The sequence below is a fragment of the Choloepus didactylus genome, chromosome X, assembly GCF_015220235.1.
Source record: "Choloepus didactylus isolate mChoDid1 chromosome X, mChoDid1.pri, whole genome shotgun sequence".
Lineage (NCBI taxonomy): Eukaryota > Metazoa > Chordata > Mammalia > Pilosa > Megalonychidae > Choloepus > Choloepus didactylus.
In genome coordinates this window covers 98,206,420-98,231,198 of record NC_051334.1, presented here as the reverse complement: position 1 = coordinate 98,231,198, position 24,779 = coordinate 98,206,420, and the positions used below count along the sequence as shown (strand labels likewise).

At 37.3% G+C, this 24,779-nt stretch overlaps 2 protein-coding genes across 2 annotated transcripts in view; both read left to right on the top strand.

The window, feature by feature from the left end:
• DACH2 (dachshund family transcription factor 2) overlaps window positions 1–24,779 on the top strand; it is a 205,181-nt gene that overhangs the window by 103,198 nt on the left and 77,204 nt on the right. The window lies entirely within an intron of this gene.
• Window positions 3,601–4,441, top strand: LOC119523009 (FUN14 domain-containing protein 2-like). The gene has a single exon (XM_037821756.1). The coding sequence runs from the start codon at window positions 3,601–3,603 to the stop codon at window positions 4,171–4,173; it is 573 nt and encodes a 190-aa protein (XP_037677684.1). The 3' UTR covers window positions 4,174–4,441.

Below are 24,779 nucleotides of genomic sequence, written 5' to 3'. Positions count from 1 at the left end.
CTGTTTTATACATTCCCATCTTTTAACCTCCAACTTTTCTTCTGGTGACATATGTGGCTCTTAGCTTACCCTTTCCACCACATTCACACACCTTTCAGCACTGTTTAGTTATTCTCACAACATGCTACCATCACCCCTGTTCATTTCCAAATGTTTAAGTTCACCCTAGTCGAACATTTGGCTCATAATAAGCAACCGCTCCCCATTCTTTAGCCTCATTCTATATCCTGGTAACTTATGTTTCATGTGTATGAGTTTACATATTATAATTATTTCATATCAGTGAGACCCTGCAGTATTTGCCTTTATGTGTCTGTCTTATTTCACTCAATACAGTGCCCTCAAGTTCTCTTCATCAACCCATTTCTTTTAAGATGGTTTTATTTCACACACCATACATTCCATCATAAGTAAACAATCATTGGTTTCCTGTATAGTCATGTATTTATATATTCAGCACCATTGCCACTATCTATATAAGGACATCCCATTTCTTCCACAAAGAAGGAGGAAGAGTCAAAGAAGTCAGAGAGACAAAAGAAAAAGAAAAGAGATGGAGAGGGAGAAAAAAAACAAAACAGCTGCTAGAAAGCTACAAAAGGAAAGATAACATTAACCTAAAGAAGAATAATGAGTCAGATGACATCACCAATACCAGGAGTCCCAAACCTTTACCCTATTCCTCACCCCCCATATGCATGTAGCTTTGGTATATTGTCTTTGTTATATTAAAGGAAGCATAATACAATGTTTCCATAAATTATAGTCTCTAGTTTGCATTGATTATATGTTCTCCCCAATCCCACTCTATTTTAACACATTGCAATGTTGACATTCATTTGTTCTATCTCATGTAAAAACATATTTGTACCTTTTATTACAATTGTTGAGCACCCTAGGTTTCCCTGAGTTACACAGTCTCAGTCTTTTTTGTTCATCTTTTGTTCTGGTGTCCCACATGGTCCCAACCTTCCTCTTTCAACCATACTCACAGTCATCTTTGTTCAGTGTACTTACATGGCTGTACTACTATCTCCCAAAATTGTTTTCCAAACCTCTCACTCCTTTCTTTTCCTTTCTGTCTGCAGTGCTTCCTTTAGTGTTTCCTGTAGAGCAGGCATCTTTTTCACAAACTCTGTCATTGTCTGTCTGAGACTATTTGAAGCTCTCCCTCATATTTGAAGGACAGTTTTACCAGATACAGGATTCTTGGTTGGTGGTTTTTCTCTTTCAGTATCTTAAATATATCACCCCACTTCCGTCTCATCTGCATTGTTTCTATTGAGAAATCTGCACATAGTCTTATCCTTTTTATGTGATGGATCAGTTTTCTCTTGCTGATTTCAGGATTCTCTTTATCTTTGATGTTTGATAACTGATTAAGTGTCTTGGTGTGGGCAAATTCAGATTTATTCTGTTTGGGGTATGCTGCACTTCTTGGATCTATAATTTTAGCTCTTTCATAAGAGATGGGAAATTTTCATTGATTATGTCCTCTATTATTGCTTCTGCCCCTTTTCCCTTCTCTTCTTCTTCTGAGACACAAGTGTCATGTGCATTCTTGCTTTTCATTTTGTCCTTAAGTTCTTGGAGAGGTTGCTCCTATTTTTCCATTCTTTTCTCTATCTGTTATTTGTGTGTAGGCTTTCAGGTGCCTTATTCTCCGGTTCCTGAGTGTTTTCTTCTGCCTTTTGAGATCTTCTGTTGTGTGTTTCCATTGTGTCTTTCATCTCTTGTGCTGTGCTTTTCATTTCCATAGATTTTGCCAGTTGATTTTTCAAACTTTCAATTTCTACCTTATGTACACCCAGTGTTTTCATTATATGGCTCATCTCTTTTACCATATCTTCCCTAAACTTTTTGAATTCACTTATTATTAGTTGTTTTAATTCCTATATCTCAGTTGAAGTGTAAGTTTGTTCCTTTGACTGGGCCATAACTTCATTTTTCTTAGTGTAAGTTGTAGTTTTCTGTTGTCTAGGCATGGTTTTCATGGTTCCACCAGTCAGGTTTTCCCAGATCAGAATGGGCTCATGTCCCAGAAGGAGGAAATATTCAGTATCAGGTTTCTCTGAAGGTGTGTCTTAGAAAATTGGTACCCCCTATGATGCCTCAGGTCACTGTGCTTTCTGCCCAGCAGTTGGTGCCTGTCAGTCTGTAACTCCAGACTGCTGTAAGGAGGTATGTCCTGTGGCTGTTTTCCCCCAGGTTCTGGGGACTGTTTCTGCATGGAATGTGGGTAGTAAAGCTGAGCCCCACCCCTTTCCTCTTAGGGAAGATAACCCCCCTAGGGAGAGGTCATTAGCATTTGAATAGACTCTGCCTGTGCTATCTCCACCTTTGTCTGAGTCAGAGTGCTGGGAACTGAAAATGGCTGAGGCTTTCTCCACTGAGCTGAAACAGGGACAGGAAACTCCCTTCAGTGCCAGTCCATGGCCACCCTCTGGAGACAAGGTCAATCATCACCCAAAGCCTCTGTCTGCTTCTTGGGGATTCATAGCCCATAGCAAGTAGTCCATGCTTGTTAATCAAATCCCCAGTTGGAGCTCAGCTGAGATATATTTGCTTGCTGGGAAAGAGAGTCTCTCTAGTATCATGAGGCTTTGCAGCTCAGGCTATTAGGGGAGGGGTCTCCTGGCTTGTATCTGCCATTTTTACTTACAGATTTTATGCTGCAATCTTGGGCATTCTGGTTGGTGTATGACAAATGGATGGTTACATTTGTCCCCTCACAGTTATTCTGGATTATTTACTAGGTGTTCCTGTCATTTTTTAGTTGTTCCAGAGGGACTAACGAGCTTCCACGCCTCTCTATTCTGCCATCTTAGATCTCTCTTTGTTCTTTTTTAAAGACTTTTTTTAGCTATTTTGGGCCCCTTATGCATCCAAATAAATGTGATGGTTGGCTTTCAATTTCTGCAAAGTATGATCTTAGAATTTTGACTGAGATTGTGTTGAATCTGTAAACCATATTGGGTACTATTGACATCTTGGCAATATTTAGTCTTACAATCCATGATCATGGAGTGTACTTCCACTTACTTAGATTATTTTCTTTTAGCAAATTTTTGTAGTTTTCCACATATAGATCCTTTATATACTTGGTTAAATTTATTACTAGATATTTAATTCTTTAATTGCTCTTATAACTAGATCTTTTCCCTGATTTCCTCCCCAGATTACTCACCACCATTGTATATAAACACTACTGATTTTTGCATGTTGATCTTGTACCCCACCACTTTACTGAATTTGTTAGCTCTAACAGCTTTGTTAGAAATTTTTTGTGACTTTCTATATGTAGAATCATGTCATCTTCAAACAGTGAAAATTTTGGATGTGTTTTATTTCCTTTTCTTGCCTAAATGATTTGGATAGAACTTCCAATACAATATTGAATAACAGTGGTTACACTGGTCATCTTTGTCTTGTTCCTGGTCTTAGAGAGAAAGCTGCCAATGTTTCACCACTGAGAAGGATTTTAGCTGTGAGTTTTTCATATATACCCTTTATCATGTTTAGGAAGTTTCCTTCTATTTCTAGTGTTATAAAAGTTTTTATTAAGAAAGAATGCTAGGCTCTTCTGCTGCGGCCGTCGGAATGAAAACATCTCCTCCACGTGCCGGAAGCAACCTGATGGTGGCGCCTATGGGGCGCCTTGTCGTAGGCTTCCACGCCGAGCCTGTGAGGGTGTCCTCTCGAGACGAGCTCACTGAAATGGCCGCGTCCAGTCAAGGAAACTTTGAGGGAAATTTTGACTCACTGGACCTTGCAGAATTAGCTAAGAAGCAGCCATGGTGGTGCAAGCTCTTTGGGCAGGAATCTGGGCCCTCTGCCGAAAAGTATAGCGTGGCAACCCAGCTGTTAGTTGGAGGCATTACTGGATGGTGCACAGGTTTCATATTCCAGAAAGTTGGAAAGTTGGCTGCAACAGCTGTGGGAGGTGGATTTTTTCTCCTTCAGCTTGCAAACCATACTGGGTACATCAAAGTTGACTGGCAGCGAGTAGAGAAGGACATGAAGAAAGCCAAGGAGCAGCTGAAAATCCATAAGAGCAACCAGATACCTACTGAAGTCAGAAGCAAAGCTGAGGAGGTGGTATCATTTGTGAAGAAAAATGTTCTCGTGACAGGGGGATGTTTTGGAGGCTTTCTGCTTGGCATGGCATCCTAAGGAGGATGACTTCATTTGCATTGTTCCTATTTTTTGTTTCTCTTCCATCATTCATCAGAAAGTATCAGTTGTGTTTTTGCAGCCAGCAGCCTCTACACTCCGTCATAGGACACTGAGCCTCCTCCTCCCCTTCTCCTCTTCTCTCATGCCTTCCTCCCTGCAGTGGCTGGACTGAATGGTTTTCTGTAGGCATCTTTCAGTACAACTTAACTATTGGCCCTAACTTGAGCTTGATGGTGATGGAAGAGACTATAGACATTACTGTACACTCCCTACTTGGCTAATTTGTAAGTCAGCAAGAATGTCTCTTTCCTCCCTATATAAGATACTTATCAGAACACATCACAAGATGGCTCACCATGGAGGATGAATGGATCCTGAAAGGTTGTCCCAAACTGTTGGTTTGGAACAAGAAATAGCAAGCACATAGATACCTTGTTGTTATGGTTTGCTTGGAAAGAAACTGAATACATTTGCTTTTAAGCATGAAATGTCTTGGTATATCTGTGTCTATTTTGTTCTTTACTTGGTTGGTTTTAGACCACAGAAAGAGAACTATTCATACTTGTTATTATTATCCTAACAAAAATGGCAGCATGAGTGCTGTAATTGAAAAATTTGAAAATAGAATGAGCCTGTGCTGAAGGTATTGTAGTTGATGTAAAGGGGTTTAGGAAGCCAACCTACAGAAATGCATTGTGCAATGGACAGACTTAGGGAATCATTGAGGGGCATGAAGATACTGTTCACAGGATGTTTTCCTCCACACAGGATGTTCCAGTTTGCTAATTCTGCCATTATGCAAAATACCAGAAATGGATTGACTTTTATAAAGGGGATTTATTAGGTTACAAAGTTACAGTTCTAAGGCCATAAAAGTGTTCAAACTAAGGCATCAACAAGAGGATACCTTTACTGAAGAACAGCTGATGGCATATGGAAAACCTCTGTTAGCTGGGAAGGCACATGGCTGGCATCTGCTGGTCCTTTGCTCCTGGGTTGCATTTCAAAATGGCTTTCTCCAAAATCTCTCTGGGCTTCTGTCTCTCTTGGCTTCTCTTTCTCAGCTCCTGTGCATCCTTGCTTCTTTCTCCCAGGGTGTTTCTCTCTAAGCATCTGGTGGGGGGTTCTCTCTTAGTTTCTCTGAGTCAAACTCTGGGCTTCATCTCTTAGCCTAGCATCTCCAAACATCCTTCTGCCTATGTCTCCAGGAATCAGTGTCTGTGTTGGCTCCTGAGCTCTCTTAAGTACTGCAGTGAACCAATCAAGACCCACACTGAATGGGTGGGGTCACACCTCAATGGAAATAACCCAATCAAAGGTCTCACCCACAGTTCGGTGAGTCACATCTCCATGGAAATACTCAATCAAAAGGTTCCAACCTAATCACAAGACTAATAACTCTGCCCTCACAAGATTGCATCAAAGAACATGATTTTTCTGGGGGACACAATATATCCAAACCGGCACACAGGATAATGAACTTCATGGCAGTTTCAGAAGTGATTTTTTAATGGCAAAACAAGTGACTTTGGGTAGGGATGGGAAGATGCTCTCAGTTTTATATTTCATGAAAAAGGATTTAGGCTTTGAAATTTAAAGTTTTCTTTATCTCTTGTCAGCACATTAGAGGTAGCCATAGCTCCTTGTACCAATTCCAGTATTTCTTTATCCTGTTAGTATGAAATAACATTTTCTCCTTAATACAATACAATATTAGAAGGCAACATAAATTACTTTACTTGCAAAGTGTAGGAATCATCCTAGAATGAGACTCTTTGCTGCATATTTTTCTATAAAAACGTATTTTTTTCACACCATTATGGAAACTTTAAAACATTTGTAAAACTAGAGAAAATAGTATAATGAACCCCGTGTATCCATTTCCCACCTACAACAATCATCAAATTTGTTGCCATGTGGCTCTGTCCCTATGAAGATGGCAGAATGAGATGCTTTAGGCTCTGCCCACTCCCCCCGAAGCTTTGAACAACCAACAAGAACTGGCAGAAACATCTTTCTCAATGCGCTCCAGAGAACAGTTGAAGGACTGCCGTAACAGGGTGAGTGCCAAGTCAAGAAAAAGGCTACTTAAAATGGTAGGATAAAAACAATTTTTTATAAAGTGGTAGGATGCCATGGTTCTCTGGGTGCAGGTCTGTTGTACACATATTGGAAGCATGTATGTCTGACCCAATCTGGTTGTGGCCTGAGGAACTTGCCATCCTAGAACTTGCCAAGCATGTAGACGGTAGCTCACAGAATGCTCTTATAGAACACTGGGAGAGTAATCAAGTGCTGACTGGGACAAGAGATTGCTGGCTGTAGGACATTGAGTGCAGCAGTGGGACTGTGAGGAAACTTTCCTAGGGAAGATGGGACATTGGTAACTGTGTAAACAAGGGAATTCCTAGGACCACATGCATATGCCCAAAACAAAATGCATGCACAGAATGGATCAGGGAGGCTCTCAACTCCTTGTATGGGTAAGCCCTGAATAAGAACACTTGCCAAGGCCAATCTGAAAAGAATAGGAAATGTGTTTTCTTTTTCATAACACTAGCTGGATACAAGCTTAAAGAACAGAAGCCTCGTAAGTCTAAATTGTAGCAACAACACCATCAAATTATCAAAATATCCAGGTTTCAACAGAAGACTACAAAACATAGAAACAATCAGGAGATGGCCCAGGCAAAGAATAAAATTAAAGCATTAGAAACCATCAATGAGGAGGACCAGACCTTGAATAACCAAAGACTTTTTTAAAAATGGTCTTAAATATGCTTAAAGAGCTAAAGGAAAACATGGACAAAGAACTAAAGGAAAACAATAGATGAAAACAAAGAGAATATCAATATAGAGATGGAAATTGTTAAAAAGAACCAAACAGCTGAAGACCACAGTAACAGAAATTAAAAATTCCCTAGAGGAGTTCAACAGCAGAGTGGAGCTGGCTGAAGAATGAATCAGTGTACTTGAAGATAAGATAATTGAAATGAATCTGAGGAGAAGGAAGAAAGAATGGAGAAAAGTAAACAGAGCCAGAGGAACCTGTGGGACACTATCAAGCATACCAATATATGCATTGTGGGAGTACCAGAAAGAGAAGAGAGAAAGGGGCAGAGATAATATTCAAAGACACAATGGCTGAACACAGCCCAAATTTAATGAGAGACATGAATATACACATCCAAGATGCTCAACGAACCTCAACAGGATAAACCCAAATAGACACATGTCATGGCATATTATAATCAAACTGTCCAACACCAAAGATAGGGAAATCTGAAAGCCATGAAACCAGTCACATACAAGGGAGCCTCAATAAGACTAAGTGCCAAATTCTCATCAATAGCCATGGAGGCAAGAAGGCAGAGGGATGATGTATTTAAAGTGCTGAAAGCGAAAAAGTGCCAACCAAGAATTCTGTATCTGGCAAAACTATCTTTCAAAAATGAGGGAGAGATTCAGACATTCCCAGATAAACAAAAGCTGAAGAAGTTTGTCACCACTAGACTGGCCCTATAAGAGATGCTAAAGAGAGCTCTGTAAGTTGAAAGGAAAGGACAATAGATCAAAGCCACATAAAGAAATAAAGATCTCTAGTAAGGGTAATTACACAGGTAAATATAAATGCCAATACTATTGTGTTTTTGGTTTGTCACCCCACATTTTACTTCCTACAAGATCTAAAAGTAAAATGCAATGATAAATCAGTTTTGGACTCAATGTATAAATGTTATTTGTGACAATTACATAAAGATGGGAGGACAGAGGGGTGTAGAAACATAGTTTGTGTAGGCTATTGAAGCTATTGCAAAGGTATATCAGAGTGAACAAGATTGTTACAAATTTAGCATGTTAAATTTAAGCCCCAGAGTATAACTACAAAGAAATTATCAGAATATGCAAGTTCATAGAGACAAAAATTAGAGTACAGGTTGCTAGGAGCAGAGGGGAGGGGAAATAGGGAATTAATGCAAAATGAGTTGTAGGGTTTCTGTTTGGGAAGATGGGAAAGTTTTAATAATGGAAGGTGGTGAGGATTCTTCAACATAGTGAATGTGATAATCGCACTGAATCATATGTGTGGGAGTGGTTAAGTTGGGAAAGTTTATGTTGTATATATGTTCTCACAATAAAAAAAAGGCAAGATCAACTAAAGAGACAATGACAATTAAATGCAGTATGTGATGTGGGACAGGATCTAACAAGGGAGGAGAAAAAGGCCCAAAAGTACATTATTAAAAATTGGAATACAGACTGTAAACTTTATATCATTGTTAAGTTTCTTGAACTTGGTAACTGCATTTAAGGTGGATGATACATAAGTGAATGTCCTTGTTCCTAAGAAATGTACATGGCAGTATTAAGTGTACAAGGAATATGATGTATTCAGCCTATACCCAAGAGTTCAAAAAATGGATTGATAAATAGATAAATGGATAGATAGATGGACTGATAGGTTGATGGATATATAGATGGAATGATATGGCAAATGTGGCAAAATGTTAAAATTGGTGGATCTGGGTATCTGGGGAGAAGGGTATATTGCAGTTCTGTGTATGGGGTGTGTATTTTTGCATGTGTGTGTGTATTATTTTTGTAACTGTTCTGTAAGTTTGAAAGCATTTCAAAATAAAAAGATTTAAAAATTCAAAAAAAAATTATTAAACAAAAAGAAAGAATGCTAGATTTGGTCAAATACATTTTCTGTGTCAATTGAAATGATTTTTCCCTTCATTTTGTTAATGTGTCTTAAATTATTTGATTTTCTAATGTTGAACCACCCTTGCATACTGGGGATAAATCCCACTCGATCATGGTGTATGATTCTTTTAATGTGCAGTTGGATTCAATTTGCCAGCATTTTGTTGAGGATTTTGACATCTATATTCATTAGAGAGTTTGATCTATAATGTCCCATCCTTGTAGTATATTTTTCTGGTTTTGGTGTTAGGGTGATATTGGCTTCATAGAATGGTTAGGTAGCATTCTCTCCTCTTCAATTTTTTGGAAGATTTTGAGGAATATTGGTATTAACTCTTCTTGAAATATATGAAGCTCTTTGGTCCTGGGCTTTTCTTTGTTGTGAGGTTTATGATGACTGATTCAATCCCTTTACTTGAAATTGCCCTGAGATCTTTCATTTATTCTAGCATTAGTTTAGGTTGTTTGCATGCTTCTAGGTATTTGTCCATTTCAAATAAGCTGTCTGCTTTGTTGGCTTACAGTGTTTGCAGTATCTTATTATGATCCTTTTTATTTCTGTGGAGTCTGTAGTAATGTTCTGCCTCATTTCTGATTTTATTTATTTTCATCTCTCTTTTTTCTTTGTCAGTCTAACAAAGGGTTTGCCAATTTTATTGATCTTTTCAAAGAACTAACTTTTGGTTTTGTTAATGTTCTCTATTGTATTTTTATTTTCTATTTCATTATTTATGCTTTAGTCTTTGTCTTTTCTTTTTTACTGCTTGCTTTAAGTTTAGTTTGCTATTATTTTCTTGTTTCCTTCAGGTTTGAGTTACATCTTTTACTTTAACTCTTTCTTACTTTTTAATGTAAGCATTTAGAGTTATGCATTTCCCTCTCAGCACTGCCTTCACTGCATCCCATAAGTTGATATCTTGTGTTCTCATTTTCATTTCTGTCAAGATACTTGCTGATCTTCCTTTTAATTTCTTCTTTGACCCACTGAATCTTTAAGAGTGCGTGGTTTAATATCCATATATTTCTTAATTTTCCTGTTCTCTGCCTGTTATTGACTTCAAGCTTCATTTCTTTGTGGTCAGTGAAGATCCTGACATTTCCATTTTTTGTAAATTTATTGAGTCTTATATTCTGACCAAGATGCAGTCTATCTTGGAGAATGAGTCATGTGCACTTGACAAGTATGTTTATCTTGCTGTTTTGGGGTGCAATGTTCTGTATAGGTCTGTTAGGTCTAATTTACTGTAATATTAAATTCACTATTTCCTTATTGATTTTCTCTCTAGATGTTCCAGCTACTGATGGGATGTTCCAGCTATTCTCCCTTCAGTTTTGCCTGTATTTGCCTATGTATTTTTGGGCACTGTGGGAACCAGACCAGCTGGACTCACAGTGATGCAGCAAAAATAACTTGAGACAGAGTCACAAGTTGCAAGAGCAAGAACAGCTCAAGGGAGAGTGTTCTGCCAAGCAATGCTCATCTGGGCTTTTATTGAGATTTTCAGGGTAGGGAGATGTGCTGGCACTCAAGGCTGATTGGGAAGGCAAGAAGGGAGGCAGGAAGGGAGGCAGGATGTTCTGAACTTTAAGAAACAAAAATTGGCAGGCATGCTGATAATGGATAAGCCTGGCCTTGAGAGAGAAATGTATTGAGTGCTGCATTGTAACAAGGCAGGACGTTCCCATTGTTTGCAACAGGAATCAAGGACAAACACAAGATGTTCCCATCATTTGTGATGAGAATCAGATGATGTGACACTTCTCTCATTTGCAAGAGAAGCCAAGTCTGAGAAGCTGCACACATTATAGATCTTTTATCCATAGCACTCTTACATTTCCCCCTTCTTTATTATGTATGGAAGTAAGGGTCAAAGGGCAGTTGGGAAAGGTGGCAGTGGTGGTGAAGGCAATGAGCTTGGTTTCTGTGTGGTGCATTCTTTGGAAGAGCTTAGCAGTGAGTCTGCAAAAGTAAATAAGAATAAGACAGAAGATTAAACATAGACTGGTTAAAATTCAAATATGTAAGTTAAGGCCATGAAACTAATTAGAAGGATTTAACCATTTTAAATTGTCATTTAATGTTTTGAATATTTGTTGTTGGGTAAGCAATTGTATTTGGGTGAGTTGTTGTTTAAGATTACATTGAAGGTTGGAGATTTCTAAATTTATATCAGGCGTGAAAGCACCTAACAGATGAGATTTAATTTGTGTCCAATTATTTAAGGATTCATTCCATGCTAAAGGAGTAACACAAATTTTTGTATAATTTCAATCACATTGTAAACTGAGTATAGCTGAGTGGCTATAGCTTGTTGACATTCTCCAATCCATAAGACAGCAGTTTCAAGGGTATTTAAGTGGGTGAGAATTTTATTGTAAATGTGCATTTGGGATAGCATATGTTCAGTGAAATTTATCATGACTTGATTAACTACATGAGCAGTTTGTACAGATTCTGCTAGGCCTGCTACTGCAGTGGCAGTGGTAGCGGCAATGATAACAGCTAAGGTAATAAAAATTACTAACATTGTGAGGAAACTTTTAACTCAGAGTTGAGCAAGACCATGATTAAGTTGAGAAAGACTGGATGGGCTTTCCCAGGGGTGGGTAAGATTAACAGGCACTCAGATTTGAGCTTGTTTTTTTAGGATAAATATGGTTATTAAATTAAGTGTGGTGATATTGAAGTGAGACAAGCAGGAAGAAAAATATGCTCCATTATTTACAGTTAAATTAAAAGTAGCATTAACATAAGAAATATTAATGGTAGAGGTTACTAAGATCTTCCAGGGTCATCTTCTTCATCTGCAGAATTGGATTGAAGGGCTGGTCCTTCCAGCTCATGGTATGGCTTGACATTCTTTGCTGGTAGCCGCTGAGGACCTATAGGAGTAAGCACACAAGCATATCCCCTTCCCCATGGTAAAAGTTCTTGAGGTTTTATTCAAGAGCTGTCACCCAAGGGACCTTCATATAACACTTAGGCCTTAGGGTGAGAGTGGCCCTCTGAGTGTTGGAAATGATGTTCTGCCATGCTGAGGCTGTTAGCATCACAATTTAAAAAATTTAAAGTACACAATGCTGCAGCTATATTATTTGTAGGGTTTATGTCAGACAATGGGGTAGAAGATAATTTATATATTTGCTTTGCTTTTTTTAAGTCTTTCTTTGTTGTTGAAGATGAAGCTTTGACTTGTAGCTAACTGCAAGCATTGTTAGAGAAGCATTAGAGTAAAACAATGTAACTTACAAGGAAATTTAGCTGTTTTCATAACAGATAATACTTTAAAAATAAAAAGAACAAATTTTTTGTAAGTAACTGTTGGGAATAAAAAGATATTTTTTAGGGCTTGACCTTGAGAAAGCAAAATGTTAAAAGTTGTTAAGTTTGAAACATTTTTATTTATCTAAAGTCAAGGAAAAGACTTAGCTTTTTTAAAAGTGAGAAGACAATATTTTTAAAGAATCAAGGACATAATAAAGTTAACATAAAGTGCAAGAAGTTATTCTGATAAAACAGATTTTCTGCCTTTTACATATATTATTCAAGAAAGTATTTTTGTAACCTTTTACTAAAAAATAACACCATAATAATTTAAGGATTTTTTTTTTTAAATTAAAGCACTTTTTTTATATTGCATATTAAAAGTTACCAAAATGATTTTAGAAATTGTTTTTAAGCAAGCATCCTACAAAATACAATTACCATGTTGAGGAGTAGGATAGGAAAAGCAGGAAGAGAGTGGCTGGGTTGATAGTAAAACAGCAGGAGTATATTTTTTGAATTATTAGGCACATACATATAACATTGAATATTAATTACTGCTTTAGGTGGTGGTTAGAATATTTACTGCTATTTTGTTTTATAAAACCATATTTTTTTTAACTTGTGAGGTTCCATTGCTAAGCAGTGATATTACTAATTTTTACCATATTCTAACTTTGACGACAGAAATAATTTTTTCCACAAACTTTTTGCAGCACCTTGTGTCTATTTTTTAACTTTGACTACAGAAATAAATTTCCCACTTCACAAAACTTCTGCAACTTTCTGTACCCATTCAGGCTTCATCCCACATTTTTAAACAGTCATTTAGGACAAAGCTATTTTCTTTTTCCTTTTTGTCAGACCCCAGAAAAAAGAGTCTAACATATAGAAGGAATGTCTGATCCAGGAGCCCTGCTGCTTATCTCATAGATACCAGGTGCCCCATAAACTAAAGAATGAAGGCTGTTCAAAGCTGTTCAAGGCTGTTCCAGCCACAGTGGCACCTCAAAGGAGGTTAAGGCAAGGTCAGATATGTCCATAAGATGAACAACCAGAAAAGCCTTCTCTCCCTAGATAGATAACACAGCTACATTTCAAAGAAGAATAATGCTCAAAACCCTAGGAACCAATCAGCCCAGAAATTAATAGGCATTCACCCATTCGAGGCACAGAACACACTCAGCAGGCACCCTTCCTCCCAACACCCAATGTGGTTTTTTCCTTTAAAAAATGCTGCTCTCAGATAGGGAGACAGAGCCATTTTTCTTTCTTTCTTTTTGCTGGCTCCCACCTGCTTTCTTCTGCTTTCTTCCTCTAATAAACCTTAAACTTTCTACTTAAACCATGATTTGCTGCATTGTGTGGATTCCTGAATGACTCAGACCTAACACTTTTAATTAGAAAAACATTCTTTATACCTTTTATACAACATGCTATTACCATTAAAATTAAACTTGTTAGAGTAATTCTAAATATTTAAAACACTTAGTTAATGCATCTTGAAACAGTAATAAACAATCTTTTGGCAGGGATTAATGGAATGTATAGGTGTTACATTGTTTCTCTTAAAAAACACATGATTTAACTTTGCATGAATTTTGAAATTAATGAAAGTATTTTGTTTTCTTAGTTTTGTTAAATTTTTATAGGAATATTGGCTTTATGTATTTGTTTATTACTATATTACTGAATGAGGGTGAAGCCACAAATAAGTTTTATACTCTTGTATGACAATTGTTAAATCAGAGTATTTGAGAGGGAGAACATCATGCCTTGGGTGCCCTTGCTAGATTACAACTCAGAAGGCATGATAGTCTCCTTGAAGGACAGCTTCTTTTAAACATTACTCCATTACCAGGTGTAGGACATATGCATAAGTGGGGGTTATTTTGTTAGGCTGTTCCTCCAGAGGAGGTGGTGGATGCCACTCATCCTCCCCCAGGCTGTCCATGTTGAATGATGATTGGGAAAGCATTACATTCCCCTTTAAGAACAGCCTCTTTAAGACATTGTTCCATTACAGGATGCAGAGAATTGTTAGGAATGGGAATCTGTTTTTTGTGTTGCTCATTCTGCAAAGGTGGAGGAGGTGGAGGCAACTGATTTTCCTCCTCCTTAATTACATCCTTTTTTATAGACTTCTCAAGGGGATCCATGGTCTGGATGGAAGATTGAAGAGGGCATAGGGCAGTACAAACTAGCCCCCAGGTAGTTAAGGTTGAGACTGATATTTTGCTCTCTAATTTATGTTTTTTCTTAAGGACATAGCTGACCTGTTCCCCAAATTCCAAATCTAAAGTGCCTCGGTTGGGAAACCAAGGACAATAAGCTTGAATAGTTTGTAACAGACTAAGTAACTGATTCTCTTTGACTAAGCAGTCAGCAACTTTTAGAAGCTGTTGAAGAGTTTTAATATAGACAGAGTATTCTTTAGTGAGTCCTGAACCCATGCTGAAGAGAAGAAAAGCTCTTGCTGAGACTAAGCTCATTGGTGGCTATCTCAAGTGAGTGCCACTGTTCCCTTACCTTGGGATGATTATGTGCCCAGACAAATATCACTTCCACTGGATGAGCTGGCAGTGACACCTGATGAATGAGAGGCTTTGGATGGTGAGACCTGGGGGGCCCGATCTGGCACAGCCAAGGTTAGGGAGTAAGCCCGGGCAAGCTGCTGCTGCCCATTGCTTCCCTAGTAGCAAGGCTGAAACCAGTGTGCCACACTCTGAGTCTCCCAGTTTAACCTCAAGTGGTTCCTCACATGGGGCACCACTTGTGGGAGCCAGACCAGCCAGACTCACGGTGACACAGTGAAAATAGCTTGAGACAGAGTCACAAGTTGCAAGAGCAAGAACAGCTCAAGGGAGAGTGTTCTGCCAAGCAATGCTCATCTCAGCTTTTATTGAGATTTTCAGGGTAGGGAGACATGCTGGCACTCAAGGCTGATTGGGAAGGCAAGAAGGGAGGCAGGAAGGGAGGCAGGATGTTCTGAACTTTAAGAAACAAAAATTGGCAGGCATGCTGATAATGGATAAGCCTGGCCTTGGGAGAGAAATCTATTGAGTGGTGGATTGTAACAAGGCAGGACCTTCCCATTATTTGTGACAGGAATCAAGGACAAACACAAGATGTTCCCATCATTTGTGATGAGAATCAGATGATGTGACACTTCTCTTGTTTGTGAGAGAAGCCAAGTAGGAGAAGCTGCACATATTATAGATCTTTTATACATAGCATTCCTACAGGGCACTATGGTTAGTGCATGAATAATTATGATTGTTATTTCTTCTTGGTGGATGGACCATTCTATTAATATATAGTGACCTTCTCTGTCTCTTAAGCACCTTTTGAATTAAAGTCCATTTCCCCAATACTATTACAGATACACCAGCTCTTTTCATTACTAAATGCATAGAATATTTTTCCAAATGTTCACTTTCAACCTATTTGTTTCTTTTGGTTTAAAGTGAGTCTCTTGGGGGTGGGGCAAGATAGCAGAGTGATAAGGTGTATGTTTTAGTTACTCCTCCAGGGCAGTAGGTAGAAAGCCAGGAACTACATGGACCAGACACTGCAGAGCAATTTGACTTTGAGCATACTTCATACAATACTCATGAACATGTGGAACAGCTGAGATCAGCAAAATTTGTAAGTTTTTGCAGCCAGGGGACCCATGCCCCTCCATGTCAGGCTCAGTCCCATGGGAGGAGGGGCCGTCAGCACTGGGAATGAGGAGGGAGAACTGCAGTTGTGGCCCTTATTGGAAACTCATTCTACTGATCCAAACTCCAATCATAGATAGACTGAGACCAGACACCGGAGAATCTGAGAGCAGCCACTCTGGCAGAGAGGAGACAGGGATAGCAAAAACAACAAGAAAAACCCCAAAAATATAAGCAGAGACTTTTTGGAGTTCTGGTGAACATAGAATGGTGAAGGGCAGAGTCAGGCCCATATGCAAATCCAGAAGATGAGTTTCTTTGCCTGAAAAACTGGTTTCTCTGCTCCCTGGAGTGTTCCTTAATGGCCCTAAATGCCTTGTCTCTTAGCATTTCAATAACCCATTATATCTGCAAGGAGGACCTCTCCTTTTTTTTTTATTACTGTCTTTTTCTAAAACAATTACTCTAAGAAGCCCAATACAGAAAGCCTCAAAGACTTGCAGTTTGGACAAGTCAAGAAAATAGCAGAACTAAGAGAGCTCTGAGACACAAGGCAATAAGTCCAGTGGCTGAGAAAATTCACTAAACACCACAACTTCCCAAGAAAAGGAGGGCATCCCCTCACAGCCATCTTCCCGGTGGGCAGGGAACATTCCTGCCAGTCAGTGGCCACATAGCCCAGAGCTGCCCCAGACAACCCAGTGTGACAGGAAGTATCTCCAGCACACACCACAAAATTGGGCATGGACATAAGCTTTCCCTGAACCCTCAGCTGGTAGTCCCAGAGATGGGAAAGTGGAACAGTGTGAATTAGCATGCCCCATTCAGCCATTCTTTCAGCAGTCTTGGAGCATCCCTACACAGCCCTGCAGCCCAGAACCCACCCTGGGGGGATGGCACTCACCTATGACATAACACAGTCACCCCTCAACAGAGGACCTGGGGGTGCATGGCCTGGAAGAGGGACCCACTCACAAGTCTCAGGGGCCATACACCAATACCAAGGACTTGTGGGTCAGTGGCAGAGAAAACTGTGGCAGGACTGAACTGAAGAATTAGACTATTGCAGCAGCTTTAAATCTCCAGGAACACCAGGGAGATTTGATTGTTAGAGCCACCCCCCCTCCCTGAAAACCCAGACACATGCCCCACATATGGGCCGGCAACACCAACTACACATGCAAGCTTGGCAAACCAATTGGACCCCACAAGACTCACTAACCCACTCACCACAGAGACAAAGCAGGGGAGAACTGGCCTGAGGGGAAAAGGTGGCTCACGGACACCACCTGCTGGTGGTTTGTTAGTTCTCTGCACCAGTGTCATACCTTATAAGTATACAATACTAACACTTATTTCATTTTGTGGTGGTACTTTGTGGGCTGCATGCCTTTAAACAACCATTTATGAACATATTTGCCTTCAGTGTGTCACTTATAATCCCATTAACAAACCATAGTCACACCTGACCATTCCCATACCATTAAGTTCACCCTCATTATCATATCTGTACATATTAGATTGTCATTCTCCCTTCATTAGCTTCTATCTCTAGGCCTCCTATATACTACATTATAAAACAATTATTTTACTTTTTTCATGGAGTTCACATTAGTGGTTACATACAATATCTCTCCTCTTGTGTCTAGCTTATTTCACTTAGCACTACATCTTCAAGGTTCATTCATGTTGTCATATGTTTCACTACCTCATTCCTTCTTACTGCTACTTAGTATTCCATCATATGTATATACAACATTTTGTTTATCTACTCATCTGTTGAAGGACATTTGGATTTGTTCCATCTCTTGGCAGTTGTAAACAATGTGGCCATAAACATCAATGTGCAAATATCTGTTTGTGTCACTGCTTTCAGATTTTCTGGGTATACACTGAGAAGTGAAGTTGCTGGATTGTAGGGCAACTTGATGTCTAGTTTTCTGAGGAGCTGCCAAACTGTCTTCCAGAGTGGCTGTACCATTATAGAGTCCCACCAGCAATGAATAAAAGTTCCAATTTATCCACATCCTCTCCAGCATTTGTAGTTTTCTGTTTGTTTAATGGCAGCCATTCTTATTTGCATGAGATGATATTGCATTGCGGTCTTGATTTGCACTTCCCAAATAGCTAGTGAAGAACATTTTTTGTGTGTTTTTTAGCCATTTGTGTTTCCTCTTTGGAGAAATGTATTTTCATCACTCCCCAATTTATAATTGTTGAGTTGAAGGATTTCTTTATATATGCAAGATATCAGTCTCTTATCAGATATGTGGTTTCCAAATATTTTCTCAAATTGCATTGCCTGCCTTTTCACCTTTTTGACAAATTCCTTTGAGGTATAGAAGCTTTTGCTTTTGAGGAGTTCCCATTTATCTATTTTTTCTTTCATTGCTTGTGCTTTGGGTATAAGGCCTAAGAAGCTACCTCCTAATACCAGGCCTTGAAGGTGTTTCCCTATATTATATTCAAGGAGTTTTATGGTACTGTCTCATATATTGAGGTCTTTGATCAAATTGGAGTTAACTTTGGTATAGGTTGTGAAGTAGGGGCCCTCTATCATTCTTTTGCATACAGATATCCAGTTCTCCTAGCCCATTTGTATAAGAGACTGTTTTGTCCCAGTTCAGTGGATTTGGGGAACTTATCAAAAATCAGTTGACTATAGATCTGGTGGTATATTTCTGAATGCTCAATTCAATTCCATTGACCAATATGTCTATCAATGTGCCAATTCCATGCTGTTTTGACTTGTGTGGCTTTATAGCAGGCTTCCAAGTCAAGAAGTGCAAGTCCTCCCACTTTGTTTTTCCAGTTTTAGAATGTTTTCAGCAATTCGGGCCCCTTTCCCATTCAAATAATTTTGATAACTAGCTTTTGCAAGTCTGCAAAGTAGGTTGTTGGAATTTTGATTGGAATTGCATTGAATCTTTAGACCTGTTTGGGTAGGATTGACATCTTAACAACATTTACTCTTTCTATCCATGAACATGGAGTAGCTTTCCGTCTTTTTAGATCCTGTTTTATTTCTTTTAGTAAAGTCATGTAATTTTGTGTGTAGATGTCTTTTATGCCTTTGCTTAAGTATGCTCCTAGGTACTTGATTTTTTTAATGTCTATTGAGAATGGAATCTTTTTCTTGAGTGTCTCTTCAGTTGGTGCATTCCTAGTGTATAGGAACATTACTGACTTATGTGTGTTAATCTTGTATCCAGCCACTTTGCTGAATTTGTTTATTAGCTCAAGTAGTTGTGCCATTGATTTATCAGGAATTTCCAATTATAAGATCAGGTCTACAAATAATGACAGTTTTACTTCTTCCTTTCCAATTTTGATGCCTTTTATTTCTTTGTCCAGATTGCTCTGGCTCGAACTTCTAGCATAATGCTGAATAATTATGTTAAATATGTGGTGACAGTGGGCATCTTTGTCTCATTCCTGATCTTAGGGGGAAGGTTTTCAGTCTCTCACCATTGAGTACTATGCTGGCTGTGGGCTTTTCATATATGCCACTTATCATATTGAAGAGGTTTCCTTCAATTCATACCTTCTGATTTTTTTATCAAAAAGGATGCTGAGCTTTGTTAAATGCCTTTTCAGCATCTACTGAGATGATCATTTGATTTTTCCCTTTTGATTTGTTAATATGTTGTATTACACTGATTTTCTTATATTGAACCACCCTCACATGCCTGGATGAACCCCACTTGATCATGGTGTATGATTTTTTAAATGTGTCTTTGGATTCAATTTGCAAGTATTTTGTTGAGAATTTTTGCATCTATATTCATTAGGGAGATAGGCCTGTAGTTTTCCTTTGTTGTAGCATCTTTATCTGGTTTTGGTATTAGAGTGGTGTTGGTTTCATAAAATGAGCTTGGTAGTGTTCCATTTTCTTCAATTTTTTTAAGAGTATGAGTATGAATGGTGTCAGTTTTTTTCAGAAATGTTGGTAAAATTCCCCTGTGAAGCTACCTGGACCTGGGCTTTTATTTATAGGAAGTTTTTGATGACTGATTTGATCTCTATACTTGTTACTTGTTTGTTAAGGACTTTTGTTTATTCTCTGGACAGTCTACATTGTTCATGTGTTTCCCAAGAACTTATCCTTTTCCTCTAAATTGTTATTTTTTGGCATACAGCTGTTCATAGTATCCTCTTATGACTTTGGTGTTTATATGTGATACATTTTTTTTTTCTCTTTTCTTTTATTGCAGGCTCATTTTCTGTATAGTTAATCTTTTGTGATGATCCCTTTCTCATTTCTGTTTCTGTATATTTTAAAAATAATTTGTGGTTTTATATAAACCCTGGGTATTGTATTACACAACCTATGTTTATAAACTACTAATTTGAAAATATACCAACTTAGCTACAGTAACTTACTTGATTTCTGCACCATATCCATCCATTTCCCCTCTTTATTTTGTTTTGTCCCACATTACCACTTTATATTTTCTGTGTCATTATCAGGATATATGACTTTTTCCTGTTCAATTGCATTTTGACTCTCATAGGAATTAAAGAATAGAGTTATATATCAAGGATAGATTTCTATTGGATTTTGCATTTACCCTTACTGAAGATCTTCCCTTCTTCACAGTACTCCAAGCCACTCTCTCCTGACTTTTCCTTTCAACTTGAAGTACTCCATTTAATAATTATTTTAAGATAGTTCATTTGTTGATGAACTCTCTCAGTTTCTGTTTATCTACAGATATTTTAAACTCTCCCTCATTGTTCAAGGCAGACTGTGAACACTTCCTTATATTCATACAGGTCAGATAATTACCCAGTAGTTGGTCATTTTTTTTTGTTTTTATTGTTCCTTGAGTTGAAGGAGGGGAGCAGGTGTCTTGTTTGTGCTGAATGTAATACTAATAACTTCTACAAAGGGGAGTCCCATGAGACAACTTAGGAGAACTCTCTCAAATCTAATAATGTAAGACAATTTACTTGTTAAAGAATAAACTGATGGTCTGGTAGGCAGCTGCATTTTTACATTGCTGGGTGAGTCAGTTGTGTTCAATTTCTGTCCCAGTATCACAATCCTCAAGGCCCAAACATAAGTAGAAACACTTAACACCAGAAAAAAGTAAGAGAATAAGCACTGGAGACATATAGAAAGGTTCCAGCAGCTTTTACTTTAATTTTGGGGGGTGGGGGTGGGCTCTTCCATTCTGATAATTTACTGTATATTTTTATATATTTCTACAAATAAAGTTCTTGTCAACTTTAAAATCTATTCATCTTGGCACCAAACAAGAACTTAAAATAAAGAACTTGTCTTCTAAGTGGATTCCCAAGTGCTATAACAAAGTATGGCAGGTTTAACAAACAGGCCCAATAAAAGTGTTCTTCACTTTGATCAATAAATGGAGATATTGCTTATGTCCTTAAATAGATAGTGGTCATATTTATTTTTAGTTTATACCATTGTGTTATATGTGCTAATAAAGGTTTAAATATTCAGATTTTAAACACTAGCTTTTATATCAGAATGCCCAACCAAAACCCTTTCTCCCTACATTACACAAAGAGATGCTCTTACTTAACTGGCAATCTATGTTTCTAATACTTGTCCATTTTTAATTGCTTTGCCAGTTAGGTTTTCTAACATCTACCCAATAAATTCTTATATAACAGTGCACTTATTCAAACTCTGAGCAAAATTTATATATCATTCAAATGTGAAGACCTATTGCAAGTTTGAAATCAATTTCTAATGCATTGATAATTCATCTGTGTAGCATGTGATAGTTTGACACATTCCACTTATATATGCTAAAATATAATACACTTCTACTACCAGTTTTTGGCTATCACAGACCTTAACATGCAATGTGACCTTGGTCTGCAAAACATGTTTGGTGAGTATAGAAACTTACTTAATCATAAGAAGTCACAGAAGTCATAAGAATATTCCTTCTTTTTTACTTCCTTTTTCCTAGGACTAGGAAATTTATTGCTTGTGGGACAGGTAGAATATGAACAATGGGCCAAATAAAATCCAGGGTTATCTCATCTGTGTGAAAACTGCTGCTGAAAATCAATGTGACCTCTGCTATACTGTCATCCAAATTTCCATCCTCAGTATCTTATTTGTCTTTTTGGAGATGCTTAGATCTGTGTGCTGTCTCTATGTTTCTCTCTTGGGCCAGATGATCAAAATGAATGATTACCTGCATACCTCTTATATTTCTATTTATTTTCCTGTTGTTGACTAGGTCTGGTGAAATATGATTTTTTTTGCATCTTATCCACACTGCCACAAGCAGCATCTAATTCAGCTGTGTCTATCTCTTTAAAGAAGAGTAATATTATTTTGTAACTTCAATCTACTATACAACCAGATTACAAACTAAAGACCATACACCTTGCTTTTTTAGTCAATAGTAATTTTCCTTTCATTCAATTTAATAGCTTTACTTTCTTATCCAAATAGAAGATTCTATTTAAAATATTTAACCAGGGGAAATTTTATGTTGTCTGGATCAGCAGGATGTCAATTTTGTAACTTTGTAACCATTCCTTTTGATAAATAGATCTTCTAGGCCACACAAATTCTTAAAATTTATAAACATAAATATAAAGGTGTAGACCATCCCCAGTTATTATTAATATTGACAGATCATCATTAAGTCATTCCATGCATTTAATGCACTCATGTGGAGAAGACAAAATGCTACTTAAGCACTGACTTCAAACAATACAGGTAAAGCATAATATTCCTGGGTTGGTTTTTAAGAAATATATTTTAGAAACATTAAAGATGCAACCTAAGTCATGTTTTAAGATTTAGTTTTTTTTATGAGATGGTCTTTTAAATGTTAAAACCTTGTAGTTGAATTAGGTCAAAACATTTGTGATGATGTGCTGATTCCATCTGGAATGCTTCTAGCTTTTCCAACTCTGTCACTGGCTTAAAAAATGAAAAATAGAAAGAAATATCCTAAAAGAAGTCAGGGTTAATTTTAAATATTCAAATTAATATAATTTAATATTAAGGAACTAATACTACCAAGGAGTTATAGGAAACACCTGAAGCATGTATTTATGATCAAAATATCATTTTAAAGTGCTAATAAAAAATAACTGGAAAGATATTCATCAGAGCTTCCTGCACTGAAATAAGATTAATTGGCTGTTTTATACATTTTATTGAATTATTTAAGAAGAATGTACATATCCTCTTAAATATTTGGATTAAAAATGTGAAACTTTTGATTCTGTAAAATAATAAATTTGTAATCCTTATACATTTTGGCAAAATAGATATTGTAAAAGTGACCTACATTAAAAGCTTATTTATTCAGAGATAATTCTATCCCATTAAGTAATCACACTGAAGGTTGCCACAATTGCATGTCACTGCTCCCCACTCAAGAAATCCCACAGCAAACCATGGTGACTGTGAAATCAATGAGGTTCAAGAGTCTGCACATTAAATATATAGCTGCTTGCATTTGAAAAACGAGTTTTAACTGCAAGACAACTCCATACTTGTGTCCCTAAAGGAATAAGAACCCAGAACAAATAGCTAGATTTTTTGGTTTCCATGTGCAAATTGCTTAGGCTTAAATTCAAGCCTAGTCTCTTCCTTGAACGAGTCTCATTAAAATATATTGGGCCAATGAAAATTTTTCTGACTCCAGAGATTCATATTTTTCAAACTTTGCTTGTGCTCTGTTACTGAAAGTCTACGATGAGTGAGACAGCTTACTTTCAGATGCTGTGATTCGCTCCACAGCAGCATGCACTGCTGGTGAAGCCACAATTAAGAGTAACTGAAATTTGTTTGATTACATCCCAGGGCTACCTCTCTATAGAAATTTCTTTATATAGATGACCAAAAAACCCCTATTCCTAATTGCAAAAGAAGAATTGCTATCTGGTTCATACCCAAATTCAAGTAGATTGCCAAGTAGTTAGGCTTCTCAAAGTATTCCTTTTGTAATCAGAAGTAGGTGTTCAAAACAAATCTGAAACATCTTAATAGAAAAATTCTTCTGTTATCTTTTTATCTAAAGCTAAGGGAAAATCTCATTGAAGTAATAAGAATGTGGGAGAAGATAATATAAAATATTGTAGGAGAAAAATTGCAACTTGTGTCTTTACAATATAATTTGTATTTTATAAGGAGGAATAGTTACCAAACTAAAAAGCAACAATGGAAACCATTCAAATGCCCATCAACTGGTGAATGGTTAAACAAAATGTGGCAGAGCCATATAATTGAATATTATTCAGCAACAAAAAGGGACAAACTACTAATACTTGCCTTAACATGGATAAACATTATGCTAAGTTAAAGATACCAGACACAAACTACCACATATTGTATGCATGCATGTATATGAAATGTCCAGAAGAGCAAATCTATAGAGACAGAAAGTAGATTATTGATTGCCTGGGACTGGGTGGAAGAAAGAGGATTAACTGTAATGTAAATGGGGGATCTTTTTCAGGGGATAGAGATATTCTAAAATAGATTTGTGTTGATGGTTGCACAACTCTGTACATTTATAACAATCACTTAATTGTATATTTAAACTAAGTGAATTTTATGATATGTAAATTATACCTTAAAGCAGATAAAAAGAATGAAGTTTAGGTAGATAGATTTAGGCATATAGATCATTTTGAAGGGAAAAATAAAAGGAGTTTGTGCTTTTTCAGGAAGTGACCATATTATCTAATTTATAAGTATTCATAAACACTTATGCTAATTGTATATATTTTAAATTTGTATCTTCTAATTTCATGCCTCTACAGCAGTAAATGTTTGTTTTACTTGTTTGTTAGTGAAATATTTATTTTGGAGAAATTAGAGGCAGCTGAGAAATAGATATGACTCCTAATTATCAGTTTTCTTCAGTTAATTGTAAGAAACAAAAATTTTATGGATGCCTGTTAGAGATGAAGTCAACATAGTGGAAATTTTGAACTGTTATTGAGTGAAACTTCTGATA

Excerpts from the sequence above, each read along its gene's own strand:
- LOC119523009 (XM_037821756.1), top strand. The coding sequence starts at position 3,601 with ATGAAAACATCTCCTCCACGTGCCGGAAGCAACCTGATGGTGGCGCCT.